Source organism: Lepidochelys olivacea, assembly GCF_965140295.1.
Source record: "Lepidochelys olivacea isolate rLepOli2 genome assembly, chromosome: 17".
Lineage (NCBI taxonomy): Eukaryota > Metazoa > Chordata > Testudines > Cheloniidae > Lepidochelys > Lepidochelys olivacea.
This window is the reverse complement of record NC_140427.1, coordinates 2,452,615-2,473,659: the sequence shown is the minus strand read 5'-3', so window position 1 is coordinate 2,473,659 and position 21,045 is coordinate 2,452,615. Positions and strand designations below refer to the sequence as shown.

The window sequence follows — 21,045 nt, the reverse complement described above, 5'->3', positions numbered from 1 at the left end:
CTGCAAGGGGACATATAACGTTGAGAACTTTGAACTTCCTCTGGGTCAGAGACAAAAACCAGAGAGGCTGGATTCAACTTTGTCCTTGCCAAAAAACGAGCACCCAAAAGGGTGACTTCAGTTGGTTCCAGCCACGATTTCCATGGCACTGTCGTGTTGTTAGAACGTCACCCAGCAGCACACCCTGCAGAACCAAAGAGATGATCGGTGAGAGTCTCCACGCATGCACCGTGCCCCAACTCCCAATGGTAACACTTCTAAGGAGGAAGTCAGGAGTCAGCAAATTCTTTCCCCTCACCCCCGGCCAAAACCGTGGTAGGAGCAGTAGCTGAGCTATGGGAGGCTGGGGTGGGGCATATGAAACCCCTGCCTTTGAAAGAAAATATAATGGGCTGAATGTTGGTTTAAAGCCAGTCTCTCTGGCTGAGGATTTAAGTGATTCTGTCTGTGGTATGTAAGTGGGACCAGCATCTTTTAGAACTAATCCCTTGACCTGTCTCTTTTTTCACTCTCCAAAGTACTCTGCACAGTTACAGCCCAAGTTTCTGCTTGACATATGCTCTGTTAGCTTTACTGTGCGGAGAGGATCATCTTTTATCCCAGCTGGATGGAATTCAGGTGTGATCCTGGCCAAACTAGATCATGCAGTGGTAGCATAAACAGAACTACGGCTCTCTGGTGCCCAGACTCCATGTGTTAGTGCCGACTTCCAAAAGGTTCGCTGTCTTAGGTCAGGGGTACAGTTGCCTGAGTAAGAAAACACTCATGCAGTGAATATGGAGTCTGCAGAGATCAAATTTCTGCAAGGGCAAACCTGCTTTGGGGAGATCACTTGCAGCAATTGTATTTTGTATTCTAGGAGGCAGCGTGACCTATAGGATAGAGCACCGGATTGGGAGTCAGTTGACCTGGGTTTTGTTCTGGTCCCTACATACTTGTGTTGTTTGTTTATATTCATCCTTTGTAATTTGACCTAGTTTCTACTTTTTGTAGGACCCTGTTTTTATTTTTAAATCAGTGAAGATCTCCTGGTTAAGCCAGGGTGGTCTCTTGCCAGACTTCCCATCTTTCCTACGCCATGGGATAGTTTGCTCTTGTGCCCCTAATAATGTCTCTTTGAAAAACTGCCAGCTGTCTTCAATTGTTTTTCCCTTTAGACTTGCTTCCCGTGGGATCTTACCTACCAACTCCCTGAGTTTGCTAAAGTCTGCCGTCTTGAAATCTGTTCTTTATTTTGTTCTCCCTCCTACCGTTCCGCTATCATTTCATGATCACTTTCACCCACTTTCAAATTCTCAACCAGTTCCTCCCTGTCTGTGTATTATGTATACCCTTTCATATCTGTGCACACCGTTAAGAATGTCTGTGAGGTAGTAGTACTTGCTTTTATCGTTGCCTGGTGAAATCAACTACACCGCACAAGTTAGAACAGTTCTGAGCTGTACAGTCTTGGACACAACATGGTTCCAATTTGTGAACCAGCCACTGGTGGTGAGCAGAGTATACGGAAACAAAACCTCCATCTCCGTTCTTGGCCTTTGCCTGGCTCAACACCAGAGCTTGCTAACCTCTGGTGCACACAGAATTCTGGCAGGCAGATTTCTTTCCCAGCCCTGAGGGAAATGGAGAAGGAGCGCTTTTCTAACCTCTTCCCCCCCATTAAGCAGGAGTGGGGGAGTCCCTGCAAACAAGATATTTATTATTTCACAACAGGAAATATTTAATGCTAGCCCCATGGCTTTTTTAGTAGCATCACCCCAAAAAGGGGGAAATTGACTAGTTGGCAGATTGGCCAGTTAAGAAAACAGCCTTCCACGCTTGGCTTCTGCCGATGGCTCCCTCTTGAGCACTGCCAGGTGGTGCCTGGCAAAATCCCCTATGTGAAGGGAGCTAACGTGTATTCTTTTGGACTCTGTGAGTGCGGCTTCCCAAGATGTAAACACCCAAGGTGATGTGGCTACTTAAAGTTAGAAAAGTCCAATTTCCCATCCTGGCTGGTAGCTTGTACCCCACCTGTCAGCCCGGTTTAAACAAAATCAGTCCTGTGTTACCACGGTGCCCTGCTGGGGGTTGTGTTAGAGATGTGGCAGCTGCCCTGGAAATGCCAGTGGTGCCAGCTCGACAGGGCCTGATAACAGGGTAACATGGTGTACCCCTCTGCCCAGGTCCTGCTCAGCATTTTGGGATGTGTAACGGCTGGTGTTTGCGTCGCTCACATGGGGCATGTAAGGGGAGTGAAGCTGGCCAGGGATGTTGTATCTCTCTCTGGCATAAAGTTTAAAGCCTCCACCAGGGTTGAGTGGGCTGTTGGCCAACAGGGAAATTTGGGGAAATACAGAAAATCTCCCTCCATATCAGAAGGATAAAATGTCTCCCCAAGTGGCCACTCAGAGTCTCCCAGAGAGAGAAACCTGCTCGGCAACTTGCTCTGTCTTTCCTTGAAGTCAGCAGCTGGGAGGGAAGCTAGCAATATCAGGTACCTAGGGACTTCACCTGCTAGGTGCAGTTTGCAGCTCCAGCAGGAAACAGTGGCTGATTGTTAAAGACCCTAGGGGCTGTAGCTGTGTTTTGTCTAATCTGATCTGGAAAAGGTTTGGGGCACAGAGTATTTCATTTTCTTAGCCACTTACTGTGAGTGAAGCCCTCGTGCGCCAGGGGCATCAGACTCCAGGCGTTGCTCCTTCCAGAAGCCATCTGGAGCAAGGGAGATGTAGAACTGCTGGCACTCTGAGCTCCCCCACGGGGAAAACGCTGTCGTCTTAACCAGTTTGTACTAGTTCGTGTGATTTCTGATGGCTGACCGGCAGCGCCAGGAGTCTGCAGTGTTGAGAGCGAAGGGAAATCTATCTCCCAGGAACGACGAAGGTGCAGAGAGTTGTGTGTATCCCATTGATGGGCCAGTTTCACCCTGTTATCTGTGTCCAGGGCTACTTGTTGTTTAAGGAAACAATCTGCCTGCAGTAGTCTCTCAAAACTTCCAGTGATTGTCTCCTCGCTTCTCCTGCCCAGCTGAGTGCCCCTTGCCTTCCCAGTGAAACGCTGTCCTAGGACAGGCTCTTGGACCGATGCTGAAATTTGTACGGTTGGGAGCAAGCTCCAAGCTTCCCCTTGTGTTCAAGTCCCTTTTGGTGGAGGGGGCCAGATGCTGCCACTAGATCTCTTCAGCGCTACGGGTGACGGGGAGCCGTTCTGGAGCAGTGTAAGGTACCCGCCCAAGGACCAGCTGCAATATTTCTCCAGTTCTCCCAGCCCCTGCCTTCTTGGAAACCTAGGGGCCCCAGATTCCCTGCATGGCAGTGCAGTATGCTGTCACTAGGAGGCACTGGACTAAGGTTTCCATAACCTTTAATGTCCACAAGACTTTATAGTGCTGATCACTTGCTCCACTGAAACCTTTGTCCTTCCCTAAGGAGCTGGTTAACTAGTCTAAGTTTTCCGTCTGCGTGAGAAAGGAGAGGGTGGAAGAATGGAACCCTGTTCCTCTGCGGTAGCTGCCACCTGGCAGGCCGCTGGTCCACTCCCTGGGGTTGCAGGTGACTTTTCCAGGTGGGTGTTGCAGAGAGGGTCTCTTTCTGGAGGCTGTGTTGCTCGCTGATGTTTCATAGAGAGTGAGGTGCTTGCTGGAGACACATCCCTCTTTCTCCATGTGCTGAGCAGCTGCACTGCTGCAAATTCTCCCTCCAAGGAAGTGCAAAGGGAATAGATTTAGGCCGGGAATTAATCTGGGTTTGGTTTGTGAATGCCTGCTGTCTTGGGAACGTGTGCTACTCCACTCCCTTTCTTATTAACGAGCTTCTAATGTATTGAGCAGCTGGGATAGCGCCTTCATCCTTTCTCAGTGCCCCCAATAAACCAGTAGCTCGCATTTCCAGCTAACATTAATGGCTGTCCTGATAATCCCTGGCGGGCAGCCCGGGAACCTGTTGCGTGGGGGTTGCTCTATGCAAGGTGTGGATTGTACATTGTGGGGTTACCTGAGCCAGAATGCAATCACGGGGCTGGGTGAGCTTAATGGGACAACCCAGATGTGGGACCCACAAGACTAGAATGGGGCTGGGACATAAAGGGAGTGTTCAGAGGTGTCCTGGAGCAGGGCTGAGAGGGACAAACATTACCCAGAGAGCCTGGTAAGATCAGGCCAGGTAATGGCACAGAGCAAAGAGCTGACGAGAGAGAGAGAGAGAGAGACGCTAGTCACTTCAGTGGAAAGACAGGTGGAGCTGGCGGCAGCCAGGACAGCATCTGCCCAGGGGATGTTTGAGATGCCAGGAGGTAGGACATGACTAAAAGTGTTTATGTGCGTCCTCACCTTCTCTCTCTTCTTCAGGGGATCTCCAGCAGCACCTGCAGGCCATGTTCATCCTCCTCCGCCCTGAAGACAACATTCGACTGGTAGGTTGGCTGTTTGATTTATGATAAATAATCTGTGATGGATACTGTGTGGCTAGGTTCCATTGAGAGGTGCTGCAGAGTGACCAATGAAAGCTGCAGTACGTATCCATTTCAGTGGCTTTGCTATCGAAATCCGGGAACTTGTTTACAGCCCAGACGTTCACAAGGGAAAGGTGCAGTCAGCTCGCTGATTTGTCCAGTGAGACAAGGAGTTGGACAATGTTTTGACTCAAGGGTTTTGCATACATTTGGTGACTCATGTCCTGAGCACCTGTGGTCATTAAAGATCCTGTAGCAATTGTCATAAGAATTAAGAACATTACTCTGGTGTCTAAATTGCTGATTATTAAGGCTATGATTTAGTCAAGGATATTTTTAGTACAAGTCATGGACAGGTCATGGGCAATAAACAAAAATTCACGGTCCATGACTTGTACTATAAATACCCGTGACTAAATCTTTGTGGGGGTGGGGTGTTGTTGCGGTTGGAGTGCCTGGGTATGGAGAGCATTGCTGGGCGGGGGACAGGGGGGCAGTGGCACCAGCTGCTGACAGCAGCTGCTCCGGCCGTCCTGGGACCGCTGCTGGGGGCCCGCCTAGGGACTGCTGCTCAGGCAGTCCCCAGGGCCAGCTGCACCGGCCACTGCTCAGGCAGTCCCCGGGACTGCTCCAGCAGCAGCCGTTGCCGTTGGCAGCAGGGCTGCCCAAGCAGCTTGCCCTAGAGCCAGCCACGCTGGCCGCTGCAGAAGTCACGGAGGTCATGGAAGGTCACGGAATCTGTGACTTCTACAGCCTCCATGACAGACACAGAGCCCTACTGATTACATCTAGCCTACCTGAAATACCCCCCTGTAGTCATTGGGGTTCTCATTTTCCCTTTCTACATCATTGCATGGTGTTACTGTGGGCTGTTGAACAGCTACCATGTACTACCCCAGATGTGACTGCATTTCCTTAGTGGGAGAAGTAATCCCTGTATGGCTCTTGCCTATATTGCCGTGGTGTTATAAGCAAAGACTTGTTGGTTAGTTAGCACATTGAGATCCTCAGTTGAAAGATGCTATGGAACTGAAGTGGTGGCGTTAGTAACTTTGTCCTGGATGCCTCCAGAAACAGAAGAGTGGTGGCCGGAGGGACTGGCAATATCTAAACATTTCACAGATCTTCATTGGTTCTCTTGTCATACATTAGCGTTGATGGGCTCTCTTGTGTTGTCTGGGTTCATCTCTTGAATCTGCCACAGCAGTTTCTTCCCCCTCAGGGCTAGCCAAGCACCAGGAGAGACATTCCAGCACTGCTAGTTTGTAGTTTCCTCCTGGATTTTCCTTACACACACGACAGGAAGCAGCTGATGTGACTGCAAAGCACATTCAGTTTAAAAAGGAGACCGGCAAGTACTTTGCAATTGCACGTGGAATAACCCAGCCCAAACAAGCCAGAGGCCTGGTGCAGAAGGCCATGAGCATGCACAACACTCACATCCCAGAGGGCCCTTGGCACCTTGCAGCTTGGGGCCCAAAGTCAGAATGCTTGTGGCTATTGAGCATGCGTCCCTCAGCAGTACTGCTGGCTGCTCTCTGCACTGTGAGACCAGTTTGCCCTGTTAACAGCCGAATCGGGATGGTAGGCTAAGAACACACACAGCCTTTTGTGTGGCGTTCAGTTCGGAATGCTAGTGTCTTGCCTGAGGCTGAGGTCAGAAGTCCATCTGAATTGAATTGATTCCTGACAAATGAAGGGTGCACAGAGCTGTAAGAGACTCATTAAAATAGTACATTCAGCTGAGACTTGTCATGTAAAGAGCATAAAACCCCACTTCTCTTCTTGTGTGTTGGCTGCTGCTCTTTGGAGGGGCAGCATTACTTTTTAGAGGACAGCTGAAGCGTCTGCGTTTGGTCCTGTTGGAGCAATTGGCAGACTTCTCAGGGGCTTCAAGGGGAGCAGGATTGGGCCCTTTAATAGACCAGTGTAAGACCAGTAGTACGAAGGCAAGGGGTTAAGTTGTACAAGAACCTTCTGGAATGTGGAAGAATGTAGAAATTGGGCAGCTAGCTTTTAAACTTGTTCTGTATCCAAACCAAATTTCTAGCTTATAAATTCCCACAGTCCTGTCGTAGGCATTACAAGTTTCTTTACTCTCTATCCAGGTGATGGGTAAGGCTTCTGTATTGGCTTTGGACCTCCATAATGTGCTTCCATGTGGGTGGCTAAATACTGCATGATGTCATTTGTGGTCAAAAAAGCTTGCAGGTGAGGGGAAAGCTGTGTTGTAATCACAACATGTTGTCTAAAGACAGACCCTGGTTACAGGAAGAGCTGCCATAGATTTTATATTACCAGTACTAGGTCAGTTTCTCAATTTGAGAAGAGAACATCCTCTCGCATGGATCAGCTGGTGAGAGGTCCCAGTGACTCTGCGTAACCCACTATTGCTAGGACAGCCATGTTGGTGGGGTGGGTAGTAATTGATGCAACTGATTCTGTCGTGCTTCATCATGGCATCACTGCCATTGGTCGAGAATGAGCTCCCGGTTTGGAGGAGGAGATTGGGAATTGCAGCTCCCTCACAAGCAAGTTGAGACTCTGATTGTGAATTGCTTTGAGATCCTCTGGTGTCACCTGGTTTAGAAGTGCAGAGCTAATTATTGATTATTCCAGTCAATTTATCGAAACAGATTGCCTCCTAGTTGCACCCACACTGGCTGTCAGCGGGAGCGGGGGTATTAAGTGCTGATCCTCAAAAGTCAGTTTCTCATAATCATTCCTATGAAAATCCTGTCTCAGCAACTTGAGGCCATGTGACCTTTGGCACCTGCTTGGTCAGCCCTGCTCTAAAGGGTCTTACATTAAAGCCATACAGCTAATTACAGCTACCTAGATTGGTTTAGTGAAGTAAATTAGATTACACTAATCCTCTGGCTGCAGACAAGCCTCGGGAGCCTCTGACAGGTCCCTGGGTGCAGGGTGGTTATTGTGCTATTCATTGCTTGCTCACTCCACTTTCAGGCAGTTCAATCTGTTTTATCCTATGGGGTTTGTGTCCTAGTGTGGGTGGAAAAAATTGAACCACCAAGACCCTGGTTGTCCTCTGCTCTTTGGGGTCAGAATCAACTGTTTCCTCTGCAATCTGCTGTCAACTGCTAGTCCTAGAAGTCACCCCCTTTGGCTGCAATCCCGTCTGGAAGGGCTGGCCTGCAGAAATGCAAACTCATGTCTCTCCTTCTTAAGGAATGAGAAGGCAAATGAGGCTGGCTCTGGCGCGACTCCTTCCGAGTAGAGTGGGGTGAGGGCACCTCTCCCACCATGCAGTGTGTCTTCCAATCTGCCTGCACCCCGTCACGCTGCAAGCTGGGTGCCTTGTCGTGGTTCGAGTCTGCTGTAGTGTTGGATAGGTCTGGTCTAGTGGTGGCTGAAATGCCAGTCATGCCTCTGTGCCAGCTGTTGCCCCAGCTACAACACTGGGAGGCTTCACTGATGCTGCTCATGTAGACAAGGCTTTTCTCATCCTCATTGGCTCCCCATGGCTCACTGAAAAGTTCAGGAAGTGGTGTAACAGTGCAAATGTAAACACTCAGACTCTGGGCGAGATTAGACTGCCCAAAGCAAACACACCACCCAATAGATCATAATTAAGACATCTCCTCCCTAATGGCATCCCAGTCTATCTTTAATTGGGTTTCTGTGACTAAAATAACTGCAGATGTCTTGGGACCGAGTCCAAAAGCACTAAAAGCAAAAGGAACTGCCTCCCACAGATCCATATAGGTGAACCTGGCCTAGCCAAATGCACTCTGTCTGCGTGCCGTCCCCTTGGCACGCCACAGCTAATCAACTTCTGATCTTACGGAGACTTGCGTAGGTCATTTGAATGTAGTTCCTCTTGGTTTCTTGTTACTGTACCGGGCTCTGTGATGCAGCCTTCCTGGATCTTGCCGACTTGCCTCTCTCGCGGTCAGCTCTTGTCAAAAGCACGCGGGAAGGCTGCTGCCTGAGTTTCACCAGCTGTGCTGGGTTTAGGGACAGAATCAACTAGTCAGTCAATCATTTAAAGAAATGATTTAAATAAGATACCAGTCCATTCCTCTCGGTATATTTGCGGGTCCCTGTGCTCAAAAAGGGTTATGCCTGGAAGAGGGCGGGAGCAATTAGACATAATGGCATCCAGCCTCGCTGGTCTGTGGATGTGGAGTTCGGAAACAAGCTTTTCCCTGCAGCTCTAGGAAATGAGCATTATTTCTGCACAGGGAAGGGTACAGTTACAGAGTTGTGTGGGCTCAGAAGCCCAGCAAGGGACCATGGATTGATTTAGACTCCTGGGATCTGCCCACCTGTCTGTGAAGTTGGTCGAGAGGCTTTTCGGAACTACCATAATTCAGTGAGGATAGCTTCAGGGAAGGACCCATTTCTCTGAAGTGCTACTTAACTTCTGCATGGTGCTGAGCCCCCTCTGTGCCACCTCCTAGGACTAACTATGCCAACTTGCTCAGAGGACTGTGGCAGCTATCCCCAGATACTGCTGGCAATAGTGTTTGAATGCAACCTGGATGAACAGGGCACGTCTGCAGGCAAGTGCTTGGTGGGTGTAAGGAGCAGATCCTGACGTCCGAGAGAGCTGAGAGAATGATTCTCATTTCTCTCTTTGCGGCAGTACTGCTTACCCAGTGTAGAGGCTCTGGTCTTCTGTGCTGGTGCAAAAGGCCTTGCTGCTTGTTGTGCCAAACATCAGCATGGAATGATGCTTTGTAAAGTCACAGCTGTACATTTCACTGGCTTTGCTGCTGACCTTTTGTTTTGTCTCCTTGACCTTTAGGCAGTAAGACTGGAAAGTACGTACCAGAACCGCACTAGATACATGGTGGTAGTTTCAACCAATGGCAGACAAGACACTGAGGAAAGCATTGTCCTCGGAATGGATTTCTCTTCCAACGACAGGTATCTAGGCAGATTGCTTCAACCTCTAGACTCGCTTTCTTTCTCCAGCCCCCAGATTTCCTTCTAACATCTTGAAAGGATGTGGTGGGGAGTCTGGAGGCTTGGTGCATCTCTGAAACACAGAGCCTGGGCTATGGGACTTGGGACGGGGGAAGCAACTCAGAGTTAGGAGGGACAGAGGACATGCAGCATTTGGAACTCCCGAAAAATAGCGTAACCAGTCTCCCATGCAGCTGCAGGAGTTTTGAATGCAGCAAGACCCAAAGCCCTGCTTATCCGCAACTTGTCTGATTTCCCTAGAGTCTGTACAACAAAAAGCTGTAACAATAGATGCTTTTCCCAGGTCAGGCGGAGCACTCAGACCCCGACGCCTGGAGGAGGCTTGGTTGTGGTGGGGGAACAAAGGGTCTGAAGGAAATGCCAGGTGCTCTGGTGGCAGTGGTTACTCAGTGCGTGCGCTCTCCCGCCATTTGTGTGTCAGCACGGTGTAGTGCTTTCACTTTATTTATGTAAATTGTGGCTGACCTCTCCGACCAGTTGCAAAATGTGTCCACTAAGTAGTCTTTGCTGTCTGTGTAACCAGAAGCCATGGAGAGGCCTGCCAGCTGCTGTAGGGCGGAGACTTCCTAAAGGTGAAACTTAGGACTCTGGGCTCTTTATAGGGGGTGGGGTGGGAGGACATGAACCCTAAAGCATCACAAACCAATCTGAGTCTTAGCTAAGAGGGGAGAGAATAGGAACCCAGGTCCTAAGCCCTCTTGTTAATTTCCTGTGAAGTTATCAGTGGAAACAGCGAGTGTGCATCAGCCCCAGAACATCTGAATAGAACCACAGTATGGGAATGAATGTTGCCAACCTTAGAGTTATGTGCGATGCATGTCAGAAAAATTCCTCCAGAGTTGTTACACGGAACCAGTCCTTGGGGCCATCACATGGCTGGCTGAAACCATTCGCCTTTGACACCGCCTTCCTGGTTGTCATTTAGCTATCTCAGCAGCCACTGTGCTTAACTTTTAGCGGTGCTTGGGAAGCTTGGCTCAGAAGGAACTGGGACAAAAGAACTGGGGCCCGTGCGCTGCTGGTGCTGTGTGCAGCGGGGTTGAAAATCAAACCCGGTGCGTGTCATGGGTCCACTAGCACAATTATTACGGTCTTGCACAGAATTCTGTGAGCGGGGAATTTGCTCTTGGGTCTGGCATACCAGTGCTGCCCTCTGGAATGCAGACAAGTGAGGGCTCGCTGTCCCCCCGTCTCAGATGCGCAGATAAACACGGCGCAGGCTTTTTTAGCTTTTTGCTATTATTTGGGTTCTAGACTGTCATGCTGTCCCTACCCCCTCTCCCCCCCCGCCCACTTGCTATTTATAACTCAATACAGACTTGTTGCTAAGGCCCCTGGTAAATGCTCGCTGAAAAGTATCACTAAAAATACCCTGGCCACCTTGGGGAGCCTTTTAAAAACTCCTTTTTCCATGAGCTCATCTCATTTAGTCAACAGAAATAGTTGCCTGTGACTGTCTCCGGGGACCAGGCATTGCGGCCATTCCTCATGTGAGCGTGCATGTCCGCAGTCCAGTCTGAGTCTCTGTTTGCCTCCCCTGCGCTCCAGTCACCCAGTGTGAAGAACTGGAGAGCGGGACAATAGACTCTGATGCTCCCTGAAAGCACCTGCTTTGATCACCTGGCAATTTCCTCCTAATTTGGGTTGGGCTTTTCCCCTTGGCAACCTGACACGTACAGGTTTTTTTCCCCGTCAGTTCTTCCATCACTTTTTCTGCTTTTATCCCTGGGTTTCCCTTTTCTTTCAGAGAGGACAAAGCCTTTCCATGTGATCAAACATGGCATGCTAGTCAAATGAGGGAAAAGACATAGCAGCTACTGGAAGAACAAAGACCTTTCCCATAAGTCTCTCTTGTGGCAGCCTGTGCTTAGCCATTGTGGGGGACACAGGGAAATCTGCAGATGGGGGTGGCGTGCTGCAGTGCACAACCTACCATACCTTCCTTCCCATTGCTGACATTCGGACTAGCATGAAATTACACTCGCCTGAGTTCCTAGCAGCTGTGGCTGAACGACCAATAAAAACAGAGAACCCTGGATTCCAAAATCGCAACTAGACATGAGCCACTTGTGCTGACAAACCTGAAAGAAATCAGGACGGTTCCTTTTGTTAAAGTGTAAAAACCCTGAGTTGACTGAAAATTGGGTGGCTTGGCCTCTGCCCTCCTGCATAGAGCCTGCTGCTCTGAATTCACCCTGGGAATACACTAACATTACAAGCTTGCTGCAGGGGGACGACCATACCACCGCTTTGGTTAACAGCCCATATCAAACAGCGTTTGCACTTCCAAGGACATCTGTAGAGAACAAGACTCAGGTTAGAGAGGGGTCTGGTCAGTATTTCAGATCAATATGAGTGGGTTTGCAACCATTGCTGTACAAATCTGAAGAGTAGCAGGGTAAGCGGATGGCACAACAGCTGACTTTCTGTTTCTTATTACAGTAGCACTTGCACAATGGGCTTGGTCCTGCCTCTGTGGAGCGACACCCTTATTCACTTGGATGGGGACGGGTAAGTGTCTCTTGTATGTTCTGGCTGGGAAGCAGAGGGGTTCTGTGTTCTGTTCATTATGCTGCACACAGAGGATAGTGTGTAGAATTGCATTCAAATTATTGTCAATAGGGGCAGCTCAGGCTGTCCTTCAAATCACAGTTGTTGTGGGAGACAACAACCAATTGCCTTGCAGTTAGGCAGCAGCTTACACATGTGTGCGCATAAGCTGCTGTTAAGAAGCTTTCACTCTATGTGGGGAGGGGATGGGGGTGAAAGCTTCTGAAAAGGGATCCTATCAAGTGTTGATGTGTAGCACCTGTAGGGACAACCATATTCTGCTAAGTGTAAATGCAAGTGTGATGTCTTCATTGCCCAGTGTCCTCCTGGATTGTACGGACTGCCCAGAGAATGACCTTTGCAGCTTTTGTTGCCTCGCTCAGCTGTACCGTGTAGTTTCCATTTCTGGCTTTGAACTTGAATGTAGCCTGGGTAAACTGCTCACCTGGGCACTGCTGCTTCTGTGGCTGACCAACGCCTTTATTTCAGCCAGCGTCCTGGCTTCATTGCTGAACAGCCGCCACTAAAAATGAGCCTGCCCAGAGCTGTCCCATGCTATTTGCATCAGTCCTCTAGCTGAAACTGGCCAAACAGATCTGTGTCCTGGATTCTCCCTTTGCTGTCCTGGCTGCTTACACGTTAATGGTGGTTGGCTGAAAAAAGACTCCATGATAAGTGTCATTCTTAATGGGTCAATGTTTTTCTTTCACCAGTGGGTTCAGCGTATCAACGGACAACAGGGTGCATGTGTTCAAGCCGGTGTCTGTTCAAGCAATGTGGTAAGGACTTTGTCCTCTGTCTCAAGGCTCCTTTAGCCAAGGCATTTTACATGCTTCTGCTTTCACAAAGCGGGTGCTGCTGTGTGTCACCCAGGTCTTGCGAGACCCAGGCGCATGGCCTCGGCACCTGCTCAGACACCCAGGGAGCTGTGCTGCGTGGGTACAGTAACTGCAGGTGGAGTCTGTAACATCAAGACGACCATTTCTTCAGCTCTAGGGGGCATGTAGCTCGTGTGTGTGCAGTGAGTGACGTGGCTCTCCAAAGGCCGGTACCAGGTTTCAGAATGATTCCTGTGACGTGTTGCAAAGGGCAGTCAGAGCGTGAGCTGCCATTTTGCAGGGTTCTTTTGAATCCAAACCGGAGACCTTTGCTGTGTGTGTGAGTCCAGAGCTGACTTTACAGTCAGGCCCTGCATTAAGCAGTAACCTTTCCAGGCAACTGTAGGCCGAGGGTACCACTGCATCCAGGTTCAGACCTGCGTCCTAAGTGACAGAGGCAGGACGTGCTGCCCCACAGCCCAGCCAGCCGTAGTGAATGGGAATGGTGGGACTCTGGAGTTTGTTCTTCGTCCTCAGGGGAGATGCTGATGTGTGGGGGCTTCTTCCAGGTCTGCCCTGCAGAGTTTACACAAGGCCTGTGAGGTGGCCCGAAGTCACAACTACTACCCAGGGAGCCTCTTCCTCACCTGGGTCAGTTACTATGAGAGCCACATCAACTCTGACCAGTCTTCAGTCAACGAATGGAACACCATGCAGGATGTGCAATCGCATCGGCCCGACTCCCCCACCCTCTTCACGGATGTGTAAGCAAACCCATCTCTGCTGGGCAGCGAGGCTCTGCCGTGTGCAGCACCAAACCTCCACTGGAGGAGATGCAGCCCCATAGAATCAGGTTTCATGCCTTGTCAACAGGAATCATTGCAAATTCATAGGTGGATCCTGGATTAAATAAACATCAAGGCTGGAAAACTAGCTAATGGGGACCCTGTTGTGTCCTTTTCAGTGCTGATTCTCAGCATTTTCCCTGCACTTCCAGAGCGCTCTCTGTCCCTCAGTCTGGGCAATACTATCCCCTTTGACAGATGGGGAAGGTGAAGTGACTTGCTCAAGGCCCCAGAGGGAGTTGGTGGCAGAGTTGGGAGTAGAACCCAGGAGCTTGTCTCCAACTCCAGACCAGCTCAGGAGCTTACATGGGCATGTTGCTGATTTATCATAAACTGGGTTTTTATTTTGTTCTTGCTGCGTGGCCCAGAGACTTTCATGCCTCTTAGCTGGGAAGCCTCAAGCAGCTGATCCAGTCGAGGTGTCTAATGATTAAATGTGGGGTAGAGACGAGTGCGTTTATCTCCTTGAGGAATGGGGTGGGAAGACGCTGGCTGGCGGCGCGCATCAGGACAGTGACTGAGATGGCCATGCTGGTAGTGGGGCCAGGTTTCCAAGCTGCCTGCTTACAAATAGCTCCCAACCAGTTGTCAATAATTGCGTAGCCTCTCCTTGCAGCACTAAGAGCAATGGCATTACCTCAAGAGCTCCTTCCTGCTATAGTCCCCACGCTCCCCCCAAGGAGAACGGAGGACGTGCCTTTTTGCCATCACAGGCTGCTTGCCCGCTTTGTTCCTTCCCATAGATTTTGTTACAGCACGCAGGGCTCAAGTTGTCTTAGCAGAGCAGTGAGCGGATAATCATGTGGAGCATTTCAGCTGCCAATGAGTCTTCACACCTGATTGTTTTTAACATACAGGGAAGTGAGCTGCAAGACTCTGGCAGGCTGCCAGCATAATAGTCTGCCATGATTTGTTCATGTTTTCAAAAACCCACCCTTTCTCCACTGAAAAATCTCAGGCTGTGGGCCTATGGAGTCCCTGGCAGGGCTCTGTGATTAAAAGGACCGGTATTTTTTGTAATTCTTTTACTCTTAAACCACCAGCTGGAGAGGAATTCTAGTTGCTCCTAAAGCAGAAGCCTCCATGCATTTGTTGTCTTGGCAGCGTTGCAGACGGCAAGAATAGGTGTGAGATGTCACTGCTGGGCCCCGTCTCTGGATGCTGGGTGAGCCAGCTCGGAGCACCAGAGCTACAGTACAACTGCCACCATCCTGCTTGATTAGTAAAGCTATTTTTGCAACCAGCGATAAGGCGACAGGCAGCAGAGGCTGGTGGAATGCACACAGGCTTAGCTGCACTCTGTCTCCATGTAAGGAGGTGTGGAGCTGTTACCTTTCCAAGAAAGGTAAGGGGGAAGCTGGGAGACTAGCAGAGGGGTAATACGCTGCCTGAAGCCACTGAAACTGCAAAATACTGGAGAGATTTTTATGGCGTGCCATTAAAGTACTGGATCCATCCTACGGTGTTTGTTCCATATAAAGTGTGGCTGTGAACCTGATCTGGGTTTAAGGGGATCCAGAGGTAAAGCGTTAGATTCCTCCCAGGTGGGGATCTTCTCAGCAGTGTCTCACTCGGTGCATCTGCATAGCATCATTAACCAGTTAAAAACCACTGTGAATCAACTCTATCCAACCTAGCAGTAAATGGCTGTTGCTTCCTTCTCCTAGCCCCACGGAGCGTGAGCGTACAGAGCGGTTAATTAAAACCAAATTAAGGGAGATCATGATGCAGAAAGACTTGGAGAACATCACATCCAAAGAGGTGAGCAGGGAGCCTGCCATTGCCCATGCTGGGACTAGGGTGCGGGAGAACGCTGCGGGTGAGGAGGGTGGCTACTGGGAGCACGGAGGGCACTGCACAACACGAGCATTGTCCCTTTATTCTGCCCGGGGAAACGGAAAAAGAACTCACCCAGCTTTCTTCTCCTCCTCAGATCCGCACGGAGCTGGAGATGCAGATGGTGTGCAATCTGCGGGAGTTCAAGGAGTTCATCGACAATGAAATGATTGTGATCCTTGGGCAGATGGACAGTCCCACGCAGATATTTGACCATGTCTTTCTGGTAAGCCCTTAAGACCATGGCTCAGCAAGGTAGAATCTGTTGGTAATCACAAGATGTCTGTGTGACTGAGAACAGGCCTGTAATTGCAAATAATGCCTCTTGCCTTAAGTGGGCTGATCTCTGTGCGAAGTCACATTCCCATCAGTGGAACAGTAGCTGCTCCTAGAGCTCATGCATTCACAGATGCATAAGGCGAGGTACTATTGGCTGAGAGCTGGCTGGTGTCTTGGATGCACTGACCCCAGTGTGATCAATCCAGCCTTGCTGAAGCTCCCTTCCACAGCTTCCAGGTGAGGGAAGCAAATCTCAGCATTTCCGCGCGCAAACCTGAATTCGCTCCCAATTTCTACTGGCACGTAACAGTCAAATCCCTAATCCCATACCAGAGTCTGTGTATGAGATCACCGGGGTGTACCTCTCCTTGGGAGGCCACAGCAATGACAAAAAAAGCAAACTGGAACCCAGGCAGGGAAGGGTTGTGTAAGTCACAGGTGGAATTACACTTCCTGTAACAGCAGAGATCTTTTGAACTCATTTCTCAGCCAGGAACAGAGGAGCCTAACAAAGAACCACCCTGCAGATTATCCACTTAAGGCCACGTAAACATTTTGCCTTTAATGTTGTGCTTAGTTCACTGCCTTTCATCGCTGCCAGGGCCTGGCTACTTACCACATCCCCGAGGGTGAGTTAGCCCTCCCTTTGATTTCCCAGCCCTCCCCTTGATTTCCCAACCCCAAGGGATGGACCCAGCTTTGTTGGCTTAGCGTGAGGTCTGCTCGTTTTTTACACAGAGCCGCCACTCCTTGAACGAGCCAATCTAGCCCAAGTAAGGAGGCCACGTCTCCCACCCTTCTGAAGCTAGTTTCTTTCAACAGCTCAGGAGGCAGAGTGTCTTGAAACGGGAGCGCTTCCGAGAAAGTGGGCGGGTGGAGGGGAGGCAGACAAGTTAAGCAGCAAAAGTGTCTCAGGCTAAGGACTTGCTTTGCCCGGGTGGTTTCCAGTGAAAAGTTCGTACAAGCTCATCAGAGTAGTCAGATGTAATCCAGGCAACTTCAGACAGCTGTGGGGATTGGATGCAAACAAGCCCATGCAGGAAAGGCTCCCAGGCAGCACTCAGCAAAGTCAGTCTCTATGGCTCGCGGCACCCAGGGGCGGAAGCGAAGTAGCAGGGTTTGCAAAGGACAATAAGGTTGGGTTCAGCCAGCAGTTTCATTCATGAGCACAATACAGCGAAGAGGCCAGGTCTGTGCAGTGAACTCTCTGGAAGGCGTTGTGCACCTCACTAGCAGGAGGGAGCCGTGTTAGAACCCAGCGAGGGATGAGGAAATCTGAGACCCAGACAAGGCAGTTACTGTTAAGCGGAGCAAACCGCGAGCCATGTGGTTCCCATGACTCTGCTGCAGCTGGCAGGCTGACTCTCTTCGCCGGCTTGGGCGGAGCAGAGAGCCTGTGGGCTGGCAAGCCACAGCTTTTCATTGACGCCTCATGGGGCTTGTGACCTCCCTGGCGTTAGCTCAGGTGCTACTAGTCTTATCCCCAGTCCCAGGCACCAAAGCATGGGGCTTTGTGGGGAGACGCTCGTCTTCCTAGCATGCTGTTCAGCGCAGTGGCCTGGCCTTGGCCCCGGGTGATGACGCTGTCATCGTTTTAACGGTGCACGTCCATTTGGGGAGAGAATCAGCTGAACTTATGTGTTTAAAAATGACCTCCCCAAGGTTTCTACATCACGTGCAGGAGAGGTCAGAGGACCCTATCCCAGTGGGAATACATGAGCCTTGCTGCGAGCTGGATGTGCTGGGAAGGGTTTCATTTGCACAGCATTGTCTTGAGTGGAAGAATGTCTGGGCACATCAGAGTTACCACCATGGCTCGGTACAGGCACCGCTGACCCTGCCTCAAGTGGGGCTGTTTTCCACCAGGGCCAGGTTACAGTTCTGCCCCATTCAGCTCCCACTGCACAAGCAGCTTGGTCCACGGGAGGGATGTCCATCTCTTCGGGCTGGGCACACGGTCACGCAGCCGCCCATGCTTTAGGGGTTGGAACCTTGCTCCTCCTCTCTTATCCTGGACTGCAGAGTGTCTGGGCTTCTGAGGCAGCTGCTCATCCATCTCCTTCATGCTGGCTTCGTTTGCCTCTCCTCTCCTCCTCCCCTGCTGCCCCCCGCCCATCACTTAGCCCTCCCCACCCCCACCTTTCAGTTCAGAAACTACTTTGCAGGAGGAGGCAGGGGAAGTGGGCAGCTGAGGTTTCCACCTCCCTTGGCTCCTCTTGGCAACTGGCTCCCAAGGTGGCCTTCGTCCTCTTTCCCACGCAAGCTGTAGTGTTTGGATAGTGGACACTCAGCTTGGCTTGGAGGCCCTGTCTGCGCTGTAGGGAGAAGCCACTTAGATAGCGAAGCGAAAACATGCTTCCCTGGCTGGTTTCTCTGCTCACATAGGCAAGAGGAAAAAAACTGTCCTCCTGTCTTTGATGTGGGAACCCATGTAGAGAGCGGCTCAGAGGTTCTCTCTCTCTCTCTCTCTCTCTCTTTCTGCAGACTGGTTCTCTTTCATAGAGGAGAGTCAGAGGCAGGGGCTTGTGTGGGAAGAGGCCTGTCTTTATTTTTCTGAACTAGGTTTCTCAGTGGCTTGCAGGAAGCTAGCTAGGGCTCTACCTGGCTCTGGCTTGCAGGGCTTCCTGTTGATTCAGGGTGGGTCTGATTGTAAAGTGAGATAAGTGGCTGTGCTGTGAGACAGGAGCACTATTTTTTTCCCTTTTACCATCTGTATTTTCAACAAATCTCAGTTTACAGCACTGGATTGGCCAGCTACCTCCCTGCACAGCTCGCTGGCTCCCTGCAGCTCGCACCCGGCTCACGTGGGCCGTCCCTCCCAGTGGTGTACGCTTCTTCTGATGCTCCCTTTTTTATTTTTTGCACAGGGTTCTGAGTGGAATGCCTCCAATTTGGAAGATTTACAGAACAGAGGGTAAGCAGCTTTGAGCTGTGTAGCAGGCCCCTGCATGCAAGCTGCTGGGCACGGATAGGAAGGCTTGCCTTACCTAAGTCACTGCACAACCAAATTTCCATCCCATACCTCCTGCTGCTGTGTGCTAATGAGGGCTTGCAAACCAGGCATGGTAACAGTGAACTGGAAAGTAGCACCCCAGCCCCCAAATCCCACATACAAAGACAGGGAAGGAAAGGCTTTGGAGGCCCTGACCTTGACTGAAATCCCACCGACAAGTGCAGGCAGCTGATGGTCACATAGCAACGGGTAACCGAGATCTGCAGTTCCCTTGCCAAATAGACAGCACAGAGCTGGCTCTCTGGGGGGCCTTTCTTTGGGCTCAGCGTGCTGCACTCCTGGGGTGGGAGGAAACCCTGCATGCGCTGCTCGGAGGCACTCCTCACAACCAGGGCAGACAGCTGCATGGTGGCAAGAAAGCGACAAGTGTGTGTCAAAGCAGCCATCGCTGCCTGAGAGCAGGGGCTGCACTGAGCATCTTGCAGCTCAAAGGGGTAACGTTCCTCCTTCGTTTCTGTAAGGTTTGGGGTTAAGGCCACATCGATCCCGATGGACCATGCAGGGAAACCACTGGCTTTCTCACTTGGCTAGGTTACTACACCAATCTCTCCTCATCCTGAGCTGATCGCTTTTCAGTCCTCCCCACCTAACACCTGCTCCTAGCCTGACAAAGGGCATTTTCCCCTGGAAACTCTGCTGCTGTCTGCTAAGACATGGAGGCTGCAGATCTCTCATGAGTTTAGGGGCTTGGGGTGTCTAACATGTGAATACCATGTGCTTCCCTCAGCCATTTACTGCTCAGAATGGTCTGTGCTGGGGAGAAGAACCAAATCTGTCCCAACCACAGGCAATGCTCTTCTAGTTTCTCTGGGTTCTGGGCAGCTGCAGAATACAAGAGGGTCCAATCAGGAGTTGGCTCGCTGTGGTCTTAATTCTGAGACTAGTCTGGTGTCTTGGATTAAAGTGAAGGGCCTGGTGCAAATCCCAGAAAGAAGGCGGCTACTCCTGTTTAGACCCCGGAGAGAGGCGTGTTAGGAGGGTCCCATGTTGTCGAGAGCACGGATCTTCAGGCTAATGCCCTTACAGCCTAGTCTCCCAACACTGGTGGTAACTGGCCCAATAGGAATGGAGATTGGAAAGGGGATTGTGCGTCTCCCAGGGGGATGGTTTCCAGCTGGCAGGAAGAGATGAAGCTGTATTGTAGCATATGCCAAGTGACCACCACTGGCCCTTCTGTGCAATACAGAGCAGCTGAATGGGCGGGCTGGCCAGCCAGTCTTGGTTTGGTTTGGTTTTCATTCACAGCAGACCGAAGTCCCTTCCACAGAGACTAAGTTAGAAATTCCACAGCAAACCCTTAGCCTGGCCTCGCAATCAATCCCTTCCTCCCTGCATTGAAGTTTAACTCCCAAATCGGCTTGCTCTGTGTTGTAGTCTTGTAACTCTGACTGCTTGGCTCCAAACAAATTCAAAACAAGGCAAACCCATTTCCTTGCAGAGACTGTCCAATCTTATCTGCCCTCTGTTTCCACACAGGGTGCGGTACATTCTGAATGTCACTCGAGAAATAGATAACTTCTTCCCAGGCGTCTTCGAGTACCATAACATCCGGGTGTACGATGAGGAGGCTACAGATCTGCTGGCATATTGGAACGACACTTACAAATTCATCTCCAAAGCCAAGTAAGTCTGCACTTAAAGAACGAACACAATACAGCAAGCTCCTAGTAATGCAATGTTTCCTTCTGGCCATTCTCTCTTTCCAACTACCCTTTGTCCTGCGTTAGGACCAAGACATCTGCATTCTCAGTTCCTGCTGTTACTGTGTGCAATGGGCCTTTCTGTCTGTCTGAATTACAAAAATCGCACATGGTAGTAAGATGGAAAAACGCTGCTGTGTAGTCATCCCCTTGGCTGCCCTGTATTTGTAGTGCCTTAGGGCTGCTTCCGGAGCTTCAGAAACTAAGAACCACCTGAAGTGTTAAACTTCTGTAAAATGTCAGGGGACATAAAACCATACAAACACAGCTGTTAATACCAAAGGGGAATGGGGTTACTTGTTACACAGCCTTGGGGTTTACATTATGAGAGCATCGAGGAAACCCAAACACTCCATTGTGCTAGGTGCCAGGCAGACAGGTAACAAAGAAGGTACTCGCTCCTGGAGAGAGTTCTTTTGCCTTGTTGACACGTGGGCGAAACAGGTGGGGCGGGTTGGGAGGACAAGGCAACAAGCAGAGCTCAGCAGACACTGGAAAGCAACATAACTGTGAACAAAATCCAAATCGTTCCCTGCGTACAAAGCAGGCAGACATTGCTCTGAAAAAAACCCTTATCCATTAGCACTACGAGATGCTTGCTAGGCTTCCTATCTGAATGG

General features: G+C 50.4%; 1 protein-coding gene across 2 annotated transcripts in view; it reads left to right on the top strand.

The window, feature by feature from the left end:
* SSH2 (slingshot protein phosphatase 2) overlaps positions 1 to 21,045 on the top strand; it is a 134,620-nt gene that overhangs the window by 98,119 nt on the left and 15,456 nt on the right. For both annotated transcript variants that reach the window (XM_084650844.1, XM_084650843.1), the window contains 9 exons: positions 4,328 to 4,392; positions 9,203 to 9,324; positions 11,827 to 11,895; positions 12,648 to 12,713; positions 13,322 to 13,516; positions 15,265 to 15,358; positions 15,531 to 15,659; positions 18,580 to 18,626; positions 20,202 to 20,348. In XM_084650844.1, the coding sequence (XP_084506970.1) occupies positions 4,328 to 4,392; positions 9,203 to 9,324; positions 11,827 to 11,895; positions 12,648 to 12,713; positions 13,322 to 13,516; positions 15,265 to 15,358; positions 15,531 to 15,659; positions 18,580 to 18,626; positions 20,202 to 20,348 (934 nt within the window). The remainder of the gene's footprint in view (positions 1 to 4,327; positions 4,393 to 9,202; positions 9,325 to 11,826; positions 11,896 to 12,647; positions 12,714 to 13,321; positions 13,517 to 15,264; positions 15,359 to 15,530; positions 15,660 to 18,579; positions 18,627 to 20,201; positions 20,349 to 21,045) is intronic.